Source organism: Genypterus blacodes, unplaced genomic scaffold, assembly GCF_046128005.1.
Source record: "Genypterus blacodes isolate CSIRO-AG114 ecotype Tasmania unplaced genomic scaffold, CSIRO-AGI_Gbla_v1 ptg000044l_1, whole genome shotgun sequence".
In the NCBI taxonomy this organism is placed as follows: domain Eukaryota; kingdom Metazoa; phylum Chordata; class Actinopteri; order Ophidiiformes; family Ophidiidae; genus Genypterus; species Genypterus blacodes.
In genome coordinates this window covers 6,278,055-6,294,595 of record NW_027466857.1, presented here as the reverse complement: position 1 = coordinate 6,294,595, position 16,541 = coordinate 6,278,055, and the positions used below count along the sequence as shown (strand labels likewise).

The 16,541-nt window shown below is 40.9% G+C and overlaps 2 protein-coding genes across 4 annotated transcripts in view; both read right to left on the bottom strand.

Annotated features, from left to right (window-relative positions):
• Positions 1-16,541, bottom strand: part of LOC142999432 (uncharacterized) — a 90,632-nt gene that overhangs the window by 44,977 nt on the left and 29,114 nt on the right. The gene's annotated exons all lie outside the window — the stretch shown is intronic.
• LOC142999422 (uncharacterized) lies at positions 204-5,599 on the bottom strand. 2 transcript variants are annotated; one of them, XM_076148982.1, is made up of 6 exons: positions 2,780-5,597; positions 2,283-2,621; positions 1,812-2,165; positions 1,000-1,122; positions 737-801; positions 209-618 (listed from the first exon to the last, which is right to left on the bottom strand). In XM_076148982.1, the coding sequence occupies exons 1-6, from the start codon at positions 2,823-2,825 to the stop codon at positions 469-471; spliced, it is 1,077 nt and encodes a 358-aa protein (XP_076005097.1). In that variant the 5' UTR covers positions 2,826-5,597; the 3' UTR covers positions 209-468. The 2 variants fall into 2 exon arrangements, with proteins under 2 accessions (XP_076005095.1, XP_076005097.1); XM_076148980.1 differs by having other exon boundaries at positions 204-618; positions 1,812-2,621; positions 2,780-5,599.

Sequence of the window (16,541 nt, the reverse complement as noted above, 5' to 3'; positions counted from 1 at the left end):
CGAGATCATATCTACGCTGCAGTCAGAGCTTTTGGACTGGATTAGCAGGTCAAACAGTGGATTACTCAGGAGCAATAACTGCACTCTCTTCTATCACTGTCTGAATTAAAAATCAAAGCATCTCATTGTTAACTCATAATGTTTATGTTCAAATATTTTGTGGGACATTTGTGACTATATATCAATAAAGTTCGATTGACTCTGATCCACCACTTTGTATTGAACTTTTATTTCATTTTAGTATTAGAAACAAATCCATAAAAAGCCAATAATACATGAACTTCAAACAGTGACTGTATTTCCTGATTCTGCACATTAGTTCTTTTGTCCTGTTTGCTCTGCTTTGCTCATTTGTCTTCTAACTTAACAGTGATACAAATGAAGCTAAAAAAAAAACTGAAGGCTTACTCAGATGAGGAAACACAAGAAGCTGAGCCTTGGGGGCTCTGTGGTGAGACTCTGCTCAGTCTACACAAAGGGCCGGTGAAGTGTCGTGGGGTGTGATTTCACATCAGAGTACACACTTTCCTGCTGGGACTCTCTGGTCCGCCTCCCTTTCTGAACTTGCCTTGTGGAGAAATTCAGTGCTGCGTAATTCAGTGCCTCCTCTTCAGTCTCCTGTAAATACATTACAGAAGTTAGGACATCAATTTAGATTTACATTCCAGAGCATTCAAAGTAGGAGATGATGTGAAATGTTTGTTTTTGTCAGTTTTAGATTGGGACGTTTATTTACCGCAGCGCTTGATCGGTCAACAGCTGACTTGCCATGTGTAAGATGAATGGAAGCACTTGTTGCTCCTGTAAATAAAAACACAATTATTTGAATACTTTTGTCATTTAGTGTGACTTTTTCTCATCCTATGATGCTGGTTCACATCCAGTGAGGTGGAATTGATCATACTTCCATGAACATGTGTCTCTATACAGATGCATATTTAATTTAACAAAGTGTATTCTGTACAGGATGTAAAATGTTTGTGTATATGATGAACATACCTTTGCAATGTTCACAAACTCTCCTTTGCTTCACAAAGTAACACAGCACAGAAATGATAACAACACAGCAGGCCAAGAGGATCCCAAGCACAAGGTCAACTGGGCCTAAATTAGATCTGGATCCTGGAATCAGAAAAGGCAAAACTCATTTATCTTTGTTATATTGAAGACTACCAGAGGAAGAATCAGACCATCTGAAAAAAATCATCCATTAACTCTTTACTTACTTCAATACTTTTTTGTGCCCCTTGATGTATCTCTTACCACTGGTTGTGATTAATGTAACTACTGTAACTGCAATGATACTGAACACTAGGGAAGTTTTACAAAACAAGTAGCAACAATCCTATCAGTCTGCAAGATGGAGTAAAGAATAGAAATGCATGTCCCTAAGCTGCTTTTTAAAGCTGTGTGCAACCTACTTACTAGAAAACATAGAAAATCACAGCTTTTCTATCACAAAACGTTCTGAGACGAGATGAACAAATGTGATTGACATGAAAGCCTCGTGAACAAGAATGCTGAATGGAAAATATGACATAACCGATACATACATGCAATGGCAAAAGCATATGATTGGAATAACGCCATTGACACAAACCTGTGAATTGCAACTAGTCCTTGGATCAAGCTTGGTTTATATAAAAAATGTTAACATAAACTAATTGACAAAAGTTAAAAACTGAAGGAAATTAGATTCATATTGCCAAGTATATGCTGCATGGAATTATCCGCATCAACACACACACAAAAATTCAGCTTAATGAAATAATGCTAATATGCATTAATGAGGGAAATGCAACATCACGTACTTGTTTCCACTCTGGTCCCATCACCAAACAGGATCTCTCCACATGTGGCCACAGCACAGTAGTAAGTCTCAGCATCAGAGGAGCTCCGTATATGTTTAGGCAGAGTGTAGACACAGCTCCTTTGAGAAAGAGGACTCGCTCTACAGTCAGCACTACTGTTCCAGGGAGTGTAAACGAGGTCTGGGTGGGATTTTCCAGATCTAAACCAGGACACTCTGCGTTTATCTGGACACTCAGTTCTGTTCTCTTGGTTCCTGAAGAGAAGCGAACACTGGAGAGACACTGGGTCGCCCAGCTGGACAGACTTGGTCTCTGGGTCTTGTTTGACGTAGACAGACTTTTGCAGATCGTAATCTGAGTGTCCAGTGAAAAAGCAAAAGCATTTTATTGTGAAATTCAAAATCAATATCTTAGCATGGTGGTAGAAGTTAGTGATTATTGATGGAACCACAAATTGATAATATACTTTACCATTCACAGTCAGAAATGTCCCGTTAACAAAATTCAGGTCATACGCACTTCCAGATTGGCAGAGGTATGCTGCTTCATCTTCTTTACTCACATTTGTGATGACAAGAAAATACTGAGAAACCTCCTTTGTGATTATAAAACGGGAGTTATTAAACTCTCCAAGGAGATATATTTTCTCAAGGCTCACTTCTGCAACGGTTTGGAGCAAATAACCCACAGACTGCTTATACCAGTAAAATATTCTCTCTCTAGAGACTGGACACTGCAGAGTAATGCTGTCACCAAGTTCAGCCACAGTCAAAGAGATCGGACGAGGAACCTCTACAGTTTGAGTTAAGCCTGAAGAGAAGAGACATTGACAGTAAACTTTTAAGTCAAAACATTATTGCAACCATCTTTGAGAAATACTGTATAATTTGTCTAATAGTACATCGTTTTCACATAGAGCTTAGTACAAACAGGTGTTTCTTCTTCTACAATATAAGAGTTGTACTTACATATTGTAATTAAAAGAAGAAGAAAAGCAAACAGCCTTTTGATCATCGCGACACATCAACACCACCACAACTGATGTCTTTCCACTGAAGGAGAAGCTTTAGACACAAGGGGATCAAGGTTTACAAAGTGATTGGCTGAAAGATAGAAACCGCACTTCCTCTTAAATTTACATAGAATTTCATTTCACCTGCTTCACATTAGCAAAGCCATCATGACCATGTTTAATTTACAGTGTCAGGAAGTAGAATCCCAATCACAGAGAGAAAAGATGCGATTATTAAACATGAATTATATTATGATTATTGTAAGAATTATTAATTTATCAACCAAATTTGCACTCATATTGTCCCAGTTTTTTGGGAATAGGTGTTGTAAAGAGTCTATCTAACCAAACCCACTACTCCAAGCCCTCAAAGCCCAGACCTACAGAGTTAAGTGCAAGTCAATCTGGATGGGGGATCTCCCATGGAGACCTTTGCATTGGAAATGTCATTGTCCAGGACCAGACCATGAGCAGTAAATACAACACCCTCAAGATGAACTTCGCCTGCACCACCTGAACCTTCCAAAAAGCTAGTGGAGCAGATGGGAGGACTGCATGAACAGGCCCAGACGCCATGGCTGTGGGGACAAGTTCTGTGTGTTGAGGATTCAAGACTTAAGACCTAAGAAGACAGGAATCCATCTTAGTTATTCCATAACAGAGGTCTTGGAGGCAACAGTTGCTACCCTGGGCCCATAACCACAACTCTGTCAGGAGGTGACAGAGGATCCTATGAGTGGACAGAATAATCAGGAATGAGTTGAGGGTTTTGTATTCCATTGGCTTTGGTTACACTATCCAGCAAGCAAATTCAGCACCTGTGAACTCCTCATCATGGGGTCTGAGATGCCCTGAGCCCCAGGTCAGAGCCTCCAACAGAACTGGGGCTGTGTTCGAGGAACTCAGAGACATAAATGTAGGATATAAGGAGTCTGTTGTGCACTTAGCTTACGTAGCAGTAAACAGAAGGAGCACTCCCAATCCCACTGCTGAGGCTCAGACTATGGAAGCCACAGGTAACGGCATAATACCCAGAAAGAGGCCAACAACAAGGCTGCTATTTCTGGCTCTAATGGGAGTTAACTCTTTGTAGATATACAGGTTAAACGTTTAACTTCAAACAGTTTCCTAGCTGGCTCAACTTCTTGCTCACCAGCCCAAACAAAGGGTTAGGGTTAGCAGCGCTCCTCTCAAAGTGGAAACAGGGGCAAATTGCCTTTTGACCACACATCTGTTCCTCCACTTGCCCCCAACAGTGAACACAGTCTAGAAGTTGAAACTAAAGTTGATCTGCCATGGAAACAACTAGCAAAGCCACATGCAGCAGCTACGCTTGTGCATGTAAGCTGTGGTTGGCCATCTCTTTCACCTATGGCCGACCCCCAAATGTGTTTACTCAGAAACGATCTGTGTACATGCATCAACAGGATGTGGGGTGAAGTACAAGATGGTGGGAAGGCTTCAGCAGGACTCATTTACTTTACCTGCTTGCTTTAGTTTTAGCTTGGTTGAATATGACATGTGAACATGAAACAGCTAAGCATCGTCCCCTGTCACTAATGTAACCAGGTGTAAGAGGAGAGACAATAATGGGTCTCTCAGAAACAGTGAACCATCACACGATCAGACACGACAGTATGTGAGGCTTATAAAGGGTTTCACCCAGCATGAATACTTTTGATACTCGATACAAAGCTTTGTGTGGTTAAACAGGCCAGATTGTATTTGATTCTTTCATCTGGAAATGATAATGATACAATCCATGATTTGGATTAGATTTTCCCAAAACCATCACAAATAGTTGATGAAAATTAAGAGATTTAAAGAGTGACACTCAAGAGGCAGGTTAGATACAAATATGTCTATAGTTCTGGCATAATTATTGAAATGAACATCTTTTAAATGAGTAAATCAAGGACCAAATCTTTGAAATTAACCTTTAAGATCAGAAATTTCTAATAGTACATTTAAAACACATCTCTTGTAAGGTTGGCTCACTTAAGCATAGCACGTTAGTTTGCCGTGTGAGTACATTTTCCTTTACAGTTACCAGAGAAAAGCAGGTCAGTGTGGTCAAAAGCAGTAAGTTTGTGGTGGGTGGTGGGACTTATGTAGCCCAAAGAAGAAGAAGAAGAAGAAGACTGCTGCAATGCAAAAGCTCAGTGACAAACAGATGAACTATGGGAGAGTTTGTCTCACTGTCCTGCCCCTAATTATCAACTCATATAGTTTATGAATAATACTGTTGTCTAATCCTTATCTTGTCTAAAAGGGTTAAAAAAAAAAAGTCAGACCACTTCCTGACATTAAAACTGAGAACATGACAGGAAGAAGAGCTCAGTTCACTTCACACCTTTTTGACAGGCAGCAGCAACAATGCTCAACGTGTTTGTCAGGGAGCCAGTAACTGTGTGTGTGTGTGTGTATGTGTGAGTGCCTGCGTGTGTGTATGTTATGTGCGAGAGTGTGTGTGTGTGCATGCATGTGTGTATGAGTCATACAAACAGTGTCGTCCATACAAAGCAGGACAAAATGCATTTATTTCATTGTATGTCTACTTATCTAATGTTTTTCATGAAATAAGGTTATCTATTAATGTCATCTAAACCTGAACAAATACTTATCAACCTGAGGAAAATCTTCAATTCTTGTATAATCCTGTTACCGCATCATATTGCCGTTTATGACGGGACTCCAGGCTCCAACAGAGGACTGAAGTGAGATGATGATGTGACACGCAGAATGAAAGCAAAGTGAGAGAATGAAATGGTTCCGTCATATAGTTTCCGACCAGAAGATGGCAGTCACGTTAAGAATTTAGTTGATGTAACATATGCACATAATTAACACATATCAAAGATGAAGTGACAGAAAAATAAAGAGATTAGTGAGAGATGGAGTTTAAGTGGATTAAATGCAAAACTGATGCAAAATAAAAATGCAGATGTATTATCAAATGCAAATCATCTATGGCATAAAACATGGCCGTTGTTTTATATTGAGGAATCCATACATTCATATAAGAATTCAATATTAATCTATTTTCTATGGTTGCACTTCACTTCTAATTACCTTCATGTCCAAGGACTCTAGTCTGGACGTGAAGCTGAAGTCCAAATTGGCGGATGGTCAACAAACTGAAGAGTGACCTCATCACAGCTTGTGACAGGCCAGCAACTAAACAGAGGCACTGTTGAAGTGCCAGGAAGTGGCAATGGAGTTAATGTCAGGAAGTGGTGTGAGCTTTTTTTCAACCCTTTAGACAAGGTAAAACAGATTAGACAACAGTAGTATTCATAAACAATAAAACATGATTATTAGGGGCAGGAGACAAACTCTCCCACACACTAACATTACTTGTGTGAGCAAACCTTGATCTATTATAAAGATATGGTCGTCACTCATTAAGGTCTTTTTAAGGCTCTATATTTACATGAGTTAATGGTGAAAAGGTCTGGCAAAAAGATGTGGAAACATGGATTCTATCATTATAAATTTCAAATACGAACTAGCCTGTTTATAGTCTAATATTCACTGTGGGCAAGACACTATCTAAGTCTCACATACTGTCGTGTCTGATTGTGTGATGGTTCACACAATATTGTCTCTGCTCTTGCACCTGGTTACATTAGTGACAGGGGACAATGCTTAGTTGTGGAATCACATTCATATGATTGAGATGGAGCACAGTCTCATGTGGACAGGTCATATTCAACTAAGATAAAAACTAAAGCAAGCAGGTAAACTAAATGAATCCTGCTGAAGCCTCCCCACCCTGTTGTACTTCACCCCACATCCTGTTGATGCCTATACACAGATCTATTCTGAGGAAACACACTTGGTGGTCGGCCAGAGGTGAAAGAGATGGCCAACCACAGCATACATGTACAAGCGTAGCTGCTGCATGTGGCTTTGCTATTTGTTTCCATGGCAGATCAACTTGAGTTTTGACTTCAACACTGTACAACTTTGTAAAGTAATTTCGGCCACTAGTTCTGAAAAACAAGCAACACGCAAGAGCGAACGCATTGACAAAGAAAAGCTGAAACGTGGGTCATCCCCAAGAGCTGAAGCTGGAAAGTTCACTGCAGGCACGCACACACACACACACACACACACACACACACACACACACACACACACACACACACACACACACACACACACACACACACACACACACACACACACACACACACCCGGTCCCGTGTTATCAAATACCGGTACAGGTGCCGGTATATATACACCGATATATACAGTATATGCTGGTTGATATGACGATGTATATATGCTGGTTTTATATATCCCCGGCAACGGCCCCGTGTTATTAAACACCGGTACCGGTAGAAGTCATTAACAGATGTCAGTCAATCAAACTTTATACATTGATATATGGTCACAAATGTCCTACAAAATATTTGAACATTAACATTATGAGTTGGCAATAAAATGCTTCGATTTGAAATTCAGACAGTGATAGAAGAGAAAGAGAGAATAAGGTTTGTAGCAGAATATTTGCAGTTACAACATTTAAAAGCCTGTTGGATTGAAGACTATCTGGTAAATGCTTGTTTTGGGGCTCCTTTTCCTGGTAATGTCATCGGTCTTGTGACGTCACCGTCACCTGAAGGCCAGCACTACCTTAACTTCGTTTTTTTCATTCTGCTAGTTGTAGCAAGGTGAATGTTACACATATGATAACTGATTGTAGAATTGAGTACACAAGCATATACATAGTAGAGTATTTGCTGCCGAGTAATCCACTGTTTGACCTGCTAATCCAGTTCAAGAGCTCTGACTGCAGCGTAGATCTGATCTCGCTCTGCTGCTTTTACATCTCTGCTTGCAGTTTTCTTCACAGCAAAGACGACTGCAGAATAATCTCTCATGTCTTTCTATGGAAATACAGCAGATACATGTCTAAGTAGAAATAGCAGAAGTCATTGCTTCAATTTGTATCAATCTATTTACGGGGGCGGCAGTAGCTCAGTCTGCTGGGTCGACAGCTGGGAACCGGAGGGTCGTCGGTTCGAGTCCCCTGTGTGGACCAAGCAAGCAGACTGGCAGCTGGTGAGTTGCCAGTTTGCCTCCAGAGCACTGCCGAGGTGCACATGAGCAAGGCACTGAACCCCCAACTGCTCCATGGGCGCCGAAAAATGGCTGCCCTGCATCCCCTCTGTAATGCGTAATGCATGTGTTTGTGTGTGTGAAATGTAAGAGGGGGTGCAAGATAAATTTCAATTGCATGTAATTTGTGCGTGAATTGCATGCAACATGATAAATAAACTTAATCTTACTTTCCTTACCTGCTGACTCCATTGATCACCTCTGGCTGCTGTAATGTCAGGGCCGGGTACCCTTGGTAAGCCAAAATCCAATGTGGTAGTGATTGCTAAAACTTCAGGCAGATTTCCAGTCACAAGCTTCATCCACATTAACACTCCTGACAGTGCAGAGTTGCGTGTACATGTTAGAGTCACATCGTCTCCAGCACCAACAGTTTTTGTCACAAAGCTTTGACCGTCTGATCCTGAAAAACAAATTAAATACAGAGTAGTAAATAACAAAGATTTTATAAACTGTACATCACCACCTGTTTAACTGTACAAGGAAAGAACATTTCTAATATATATAATATAGCAACATATAAGTTCTACATTTACCGACTTACTTATTTGAGAGTACAAGCGCTATGCACAATTCAATAAGCATTGTTTGGTTGATCCACAGCACACAGTGGTTAAATTGGAATGTGCTGCAAGACGATTATTGTCAATGAGACTTTATCAAAGGGGAGGGAGCAATCAGAAGGGAGGGAGCAACTTATCAATCTGATTGGCTGCTTTCTTCAGTGTATTAAACATACAGGCTGTAGTTGCAATGCTTAATATCAGCTCAGTGTTTCTTCAGGCTTGTGCTTTTGTGTTTATTCATGCTGGGTGAAACCCTTTATAAGTCTCAAATACTATTGTGTCCGAGCAGAATCTCATGTCCACGTGTAGTATTTAATAAAGATAAAACTAAAGCAAACTAACCTTCCCACCCTCTTGTACTTCACCCCACATCCTGTTGATACATGAACACGGACCTATTCTGAGGAAACACTCATGGTGGTTGGCCAGAGGTGAAAGAGATGGCCAACCACAGTTTACAAGTACAAGTGAGCTGATGCATGTGGCTTTGCTATATGTTTCCATGGCAAACAAACTTGAGTTTCAACGTCAGCTTCACACCCTGCTGTGAGATGACACAGTTGAACAGTTGCACAAAAAAATCTCTTAAACAAAATATTCTAATAAAGGATTTTGAGAGAAAAATGTGTACTTATAACATAAGAAGGTGAGTGGCTTTGGATCTGTCTAATATTCAGTTACATTAGAAGCATAACGAGCAGGTGGTGCAGGGGTTAAACATTCACCCCCACTGCAGAGACGCATGTTTGTCTCCCTGCAGCACCAACCAAATATACATTACTCATTGTGAATAAACACATTACACATACACACTTATGGAGAGATGAGACAGGAACACATTCAGACCAGAAAGTGAGCAAGAGCTGGTGAGATTGAAACTACTTTGCTCAGTGTTTAAAATATCTGTCGTATCAGTAAAAGTAATTGGTTACAGGTAGAGCAGTACAGATACTCCAATCTAGAGTGATCTAAAATGTCTAGGTGGTGTGATGCAACACATCCAGGTCAGTGGAACAGGCAGACAAGTGGCTGAGAAAGATCGAGGGCTCAGGTTTACCAGGCAAGTTCAAAGTCTGGTAAGAAGTGACTCAGACATCCGTGGAAGGAGTCAAGAGGGGAGTATAATAAACATCTTCACAGGTGGCTTGGAATTTCACCAAGCTGACACATCAGTGGCACAGGCAGAGACATACTGAGGTGGTAACACACTTTAGGGAACATGTGCATGGGGACAATTCCAACCACCCACTTCCAGCAGTAGGGGAAAGCAAACCCAAGGCAAAAGAGAGACATGATCCAAGCCGAGGTCCGACACCTGGAGGAGGAAGGGCAAAGGTCAAGGGCCCTCGAACTTGAATCACAAGAAGCCTGCACTCAGTGGGAGTTGCCAATGTGGAAGACCACATGGCCCATGCTTTGGAGGCTTCCACATCTATTTCCTTCTCTCATCAGTGTTTGGCACTGTCCAAACACCAATGAAGCTCCCCAGGTGGGGAAAGAGTTATGCACTTAGCCAGGGCTAGATATACCAAGAAAAGTTCCTCAGAGTACTGGCTGACAACTTGGAGAAGGTGAGACAAAGGACGGACACATCCATACAGTTCATCAAGTAAGGGGAGAAGCCACCATCCTCCTCTAACAAGACCAAGGAAGGCCTCCTGCAACTGGTACAATCATGGGAGATGAGGGTGGACCTGGGAAGGATACTACACTATCCCAGGCCTTCTTAACATCTCTAAGGCCTGATGTCATCATTTGGTCTAAGCAGGTGAAGAGGATCATCCTGATTGAACTCACGGTCTTGTGGGAAGACAGATGGAAAGAGACCCCCTAAGGAAGGCCACCAAGTACCAGGATCTGGTCCAACAGTGCAGAGACAGAGGATGGCAGGCATGGCTACTTCCAGTGGAGGTTGGCCAAAGGGGTTTCCCCGCACAGTCAGCATGGAAGCTGCCTGCAGTCTGGGAATAGCAGGAAGGATCGGGAAGATAGCTGCACGTAGGTTGGGGGAGGCAGAGGAGCATCTTGCTGGCTCTGGAACGGGAGGGAGGAGTCGAGACAGAAGCCATTAGAAGATTGACAGTGACTGTCCATAACTGACGACCCACCAACTGGAGGACATAGAGGTTCAGGGTCGAATTGTTGAATAGATTTGGACGCCGCCTGATAACATTTTCTTCGGGCCAAAAGCTTCAGTCATAGGCAAGTGACTGAATGTACCTAGCATCAAGACGTATCTAATTAGTGGGAAGACATCTTGTGGGATTAGCAGCCCCAATGCTGGCCTCTTTCTGGGTATTATGGCCTTCCCTGGTCTTACCCTCAGAAATAGGACTTGGAGTGCTCCTTCAGTCTGCTGGCAGAGCTTCCAGCCATGTATCACTTGAATGTAGCAAGGTAGCTACATCAGACACAGGAGCTGCTGTGCACACCAGCCTCTCACATCCTATAGTTATGTCTCCTCTGTTTTGCATCCGTCAGGATGTGAAACAGACCGGGCGCTTTTGTGTAGACACATCGTCTACACGTTTGTGTAGATGATGTCTGGGTGGGTTTTACCAGAACCAGAACGCACTGCGATAGGGACACAGTTGTGTGACAACATTCACTCTATAAACCTTGATATTTTGCAACCCAAATGCATTTACAACTATGGCCAAAACACAAATGACTTAGATACAACAATTTCATCAAATTTCGTACTGCTAACAGCTTTAGCGTAATACTCATTCTTGCTTGATATCTTGGGTTCATAGATAGAAAGTGAGAAAATGTTCGCAGAGTAGTCTGTTGGTCCAATGCTTATAGTTTGAACAAGGAAGGAAATCACACGAGCTATCCAATGAATATTTTTTGCAACAGTTGCCTAAGATTTACTATTCCTTGGAAAATCTTTAAAAGGTAGTTGGGATTTCATGTCAGACTCGAATTCCCTTGGGTCTATCTGCATCCATTCACGTAGGCCACGCCCATTTATGTGTAAATCATTTTCTCTCCTCCTACAATTTTAGCCCAATTATCACAACATTGTACATACGTGTTACATTAATGTCTAAGCCGGACAAAAGACACCCTTTGATCGCTAGGATTGTGCATCGGCGCCTATGTTTGCTTGATGCAGGAGTTCATTCAGTCTTATGTCTTGCCAACAACTGCTGTGGGCGTGTCGCATCTCTCCCAGTAATAATTTGAGAATATAATTATTAGAGTATTTTTGGACAGAAGCTGTAAAAAAAAAAAATCAGAAAGCACAAACTTAATATAAATGCTCCTATGCAGGTCCAGTTGTTGGACTACAGACCTCTTTTTAGCTTAAGAATATTACACACATGAGGCCAAACCACAAAGCCTTAATTCAGCTTAAGAACAAGTCCCCTTTGTTACTGTGTCTGTACACAATAACAAATAAAAATATATTTGATATAATCCATCAACAATGTGGTAAAATTTTTCCGGACAGACTCCTTTTCTTTTGCAATGCTACACTTGCCCCTGTGCTACATTTATGTGCTGAACAAGATGTGTAGACGATGAAGTTATAAATCACATTTTATTAGCAAAACTCTTTCATTCTACAATCAAAATAAAACATGTCATGACCGAACGGTAAAGATCCATTACAATAAAGTGTTAAATCCAATACTTGAGTATGTATTACACTGAGATAGACAGACAGGTTGGTCGGTCCATTGATAGATTTTTTTTTGGTAAATTCATTCTAAAAGACTAAAGTCTAAATTTACAAAAAGCCCATTTGGCAATATAATTTTTGGTTAAATCATGACTGATTTCATTGGAAAACCTTCACATCAGAGTAGACGCTCGCCTCCCCCGCTGCAGCTGTATCTCTCCTCAGGCCTTTGTCTGGCTTCCTCCTGCCAAACCTTGGTGCTGCATAAACCAAAGAGTCCTCGCCTCTCTATAAGGAAATATGGAAATATGAAACAAAAACCCCAATATAAATAATTTCAGCATATACATATGCATATCTCAATGACAATGAAAAAACATTCATGTCATTTCTATCGTCACATTTCTTACCTGCTGACCTTGCTGATCACTGTTAGTTGCTGCCGTCCGTGAAAAGCAGGCTGGATTATAAAATCACAAAAACAATCACCAAAATGGATGTAATTTCATAGCTGTGTTTAGGGAATAAGTGTTGATATCAATCCAGAGAAGTTGAGTAAATCAAAACCCTTTTTACTACAATGGGGTACGCTTGAGTTTGCTTACCGTCGCCCCAATCAAAACATTTGTTCTTCAGTGCGTAAATGAGAAAAACTACAACGATCAGACTTAGGATCAAAGCAGCAGACAACAGGAACAGAATGGAACTGGTCGTCTGTGAATCTGCATGACAAGAAAAGAGATAAATAAATGTGAAAGTTGAGTAAGAGTATAATGATTTGATTTTGTTAGTTAAATTGTTTTTCCTGACTGAATAGAATGCACAATAAGCAGATTCCTGATTGATATGATAGTCACCTTCAATGTCCAGTTTTGTTCCATTTCCAAACCAAATCTCCCCACATGTGGCCACAGCACAGTAATAAGTCCCAGCATCAGAGGGGCTGACGTTCTTAGAGAAGCTGTAGAAACAACTCTGTACAGGGGGAATCAGGCCCTTGTGACATTCATCACCACTGTTTCTATGAGCGTAAATCAAACTGGGGTTAGATTCATCTGATCCGGCTTTAAACCAGTACACACGGTCTTCTGGACAGGTTTTTTCCTCATAGTAAGTGACTGAACACTGGAGGGTCACAGAGTCTCCTGGACGGACTGGATCAGGTGGGAAAATGACAGCCTTGATATCACGTTCTGGCCCTGGGAAACAAAAACAAAAAACAGGCAATGAAAATGTTCCTACTGTCTGCAATGAAAATGAAATTGTACTGCAGTAAGAACGCATAGTATGAAGCAACATGAATTACATCCAACCTGTGTCCAAAATCCAATCCTGTTCAAAAATAATTTGGGTTTATATTTGAGAAAGCACAACGTAACCTTTACTTCTTAAGTTTTGAAAGATATTACAAACACACAAATTGAGGCAGCCATCATTCAGTGTGATCATGCATGTTATGTGATGAATTTGCTCGCTCAGAAAGTTCATGCCCAGCCTAAACAGAGATTAAAAATTAAGCTTCATCATCATCAATCTGTTTACCTTTGACTCTCAGAAGAGTTGCATTCAAAATTGTTATGTTGAGTCCAGCGACTTCTGTACAGTAGTAAAAAGCAGCATCAGTTGTCCTTATATTTTTCATATGAAGAGTAAAGGATTCAGGTTTTTGCTCTACTGTAAAGTCAGGGCCAAGTACTTTGGGTAAGCCATAATCAAACGTGTAAGTGATTGCTAAGATTTCAGGCAGGTTTCCAGTCACAAGCTTCATCCACATTAACACTCCTGACAGTGCAGAGTTGCGTGTACATGTTAGAGTCACATCGTCTCCAGCACCAACAGTTTTTGTCACAAAGCTTTGACTGTCTGATCCTGAAAAACAAATCAAATACAGAGTAGTAAGTAAGAAAGACTTTATAAACTGTACATCACCACCTGTTTAACTGTACAAGGGAAAACAATGCCTAAGACATAGCAAGCTTGAACATGAACGTTCTACATATACTGTACTTACGGCCAATTGAGAGAACAAGCGCTATGCACAATACAATCAACATTTTCTGGTTTATCCACAGCACACAGTGGGTACATTGGAATGTGCTGCAAGACGATTAATGTAAATGAGACTATATCAAAGGGGAGGGAACAATCAAAAGGGAGGGAGCAACTTAACTTCAATCTGATTGGCTGCTTTTTTCAGTGTATGAAACATACAGGCTGTAGTTGCAATGCTAATATCAGCTCAGGGTTTTTAATATACACACGTGACAGTGCTTTCACCATCATTTTGTGTGCTTTTGTGTGCTGATGCTTTCACTGTGCTCAATGTCTCTGTTTCAATTGTTGCACTATTTGGTCCAGAACAATTTGCAGGTGGAAGGAGACAATATTCATTCAACCTTTACATACTCGAATGTGTTGATTAACACAAGTGAAGACAGTAGTTGGGAGGCAGTAGCTCAGTGAGTAGAGCCTCCGCTTGGGAACCGGAGGGTTGCCGGTTCGAGTCCCTGCTGAGGTGCCCCTGAGCAAGGCACCAAACCCTCAATTGCTCCCCCCTCTGCTAAGGGTGGTAATGTAATGTAAATCGCTTTGGATTAAAGCGTCTGCAAAATGGTCGTAAGACAACATCCCAACAAGCTCAGAATAATAGGATTTAACTTAATATAACATCAAGATGGCATGTTTAAGTTAAGCCCCTGTGTGAACTGTGGTTACTACTGTTAGGCCTCTCAGCTTTGACATGTGTATTCTACCTTCACCATCTCCTTACACACTGCTGCCATCTTTTGGCAGGAAGAAGCTCTAACAGACCAGCAGCTTTAATCACAATTAACAAGATGTTTGACTAGTTCAGACATTCAGAGATGACAGCAATCACAATCTCATCAGATAAGGAAGATTAAATGTATATTTATCTCATCAATCACTATTTCAAGAAGTTCAAAGGATGCAGGAAAAGAAAAGCAAAAAGACCAATAACACTTAGAAAAACTAACAATGACCATGTTCACTCACTCATACACTGATGGCAGGGACACACTACGCTCGGCACCAACCAGCACATCAGGAGCAGTGAGAGGTTCAATGTCTTGTTAAGGAACAATGACAGGCAGGAACTGAACCAGACAACTGATCTACCATCCAGAGCCAGGCTGCCCCATGTTGCATCTGAACTCAGACATGGACATCAGTGGAGTTTCAATGGCAGTTTAACATTCAACATAAGAATCATCCATTAACATCACTCACCCAAATCAGATACTGACTGAAGAATCAACACCAGTCAATCATTGGTGGTGAAAGCAGATATTTGAAAAAATCTAATTGTGATACAAGCACCAACTTATGCATGAATATACTTTAGCAACATGAAATTCCAAACTAAGCTCCATATTCAACTAAAAAATGACCTATAACATTTTCAGAACTTCAATCTACCAATTGTTACATGTATAAATTGTTTTAGGCCACATTTGCAAGGGTAATCCACAACAAACACAAAGCAGACATATAAACACTTACTAGGCACTAATGAAGTAGCTCAAGGTACAAAGGAGGAATCCAGGAACACGACAGCAGAAAACTGGATCCACACCAGGAGAAAACAAGAAACAGGGCCCATAACTGGAACAACAGAACAAGATAACAACACAAACTGGCAAAGGGTAACACAAAATGGAGTCTAAACACAGGTGAAACCAATAAGGGAGGGGGGCAACAATCATCAAGGGCAAAGAAAGTAGAACAGAGGGGAGAACAAAATAACACAGGAAACCAGACAAACGCAAGTATCATGAAAGCTCACACAACACAGATAGAGAGAGAGACTGAAAGTTTAGACACCATTGACTGACTACAGGAGATTTTGTGAAATTAGCTCTGAAATGCCATGTAAATAAAGCTTGTTTAGCCATATAAATATACATATCCATTAGAATTGGACATGAATATTATGTCCTACGTTCATTGCTGTTTGTTTCCAATGCAGTCTGAACTCTCCCCCTGTAACTACATGCAGAAGTCATGTTAAGCCACTTGGCCTGGCTCTCCTGTACTGGCTCACCCTGTCAGTTCAGGTGCCACTATCTAACTGCACCATCTGTGTTATTGATGCTGGGCTTTTTAAATTGTATTTGGAAATGTAATCTTCACCATGAACACGTCTATTCATATCCATTTTTGAACATCCAAAATTCACAATTCAAGCTTTAGAAATGTGGAAAACATTTCTTTACACAGACAGGAAACGTTTCTCGCGTCTGCTTCATTTTATTGAAGACTTCACTCAATCTAATAGTTAGTTACAAAGGAACACTATCACCAAAGGCCAAACTCATAAATTAGGTCATTTTGCAGAACAATGTCACAGGAAAAGTTGATCTTCTGTGCTGAAG

Bases quoted from the DNA above. Each gene is read 5' to 3' on its own strand.
- LOC142999422 (XM_076148980.1), bottom strand. From the start codon at position 2,825: ATGATCAAAAGGCTGTTTGCTTTTCTTCTTCTTTTAATTACAATAT. The intron at 1,123-1,811 runs GTACGTGATGTT...TTCTGATTCCAG, and splicing joins TGGGACCAGAGTGGAAACAA to GATCCAGATCTAATTTAGGC. The intron at 619-736 runs GTAAATAAACGT...ATGTATTTACAG, and splicing joins TTGACCGATCAAGCGCTGCG to GAGACTGAAGAGGAGGCACT.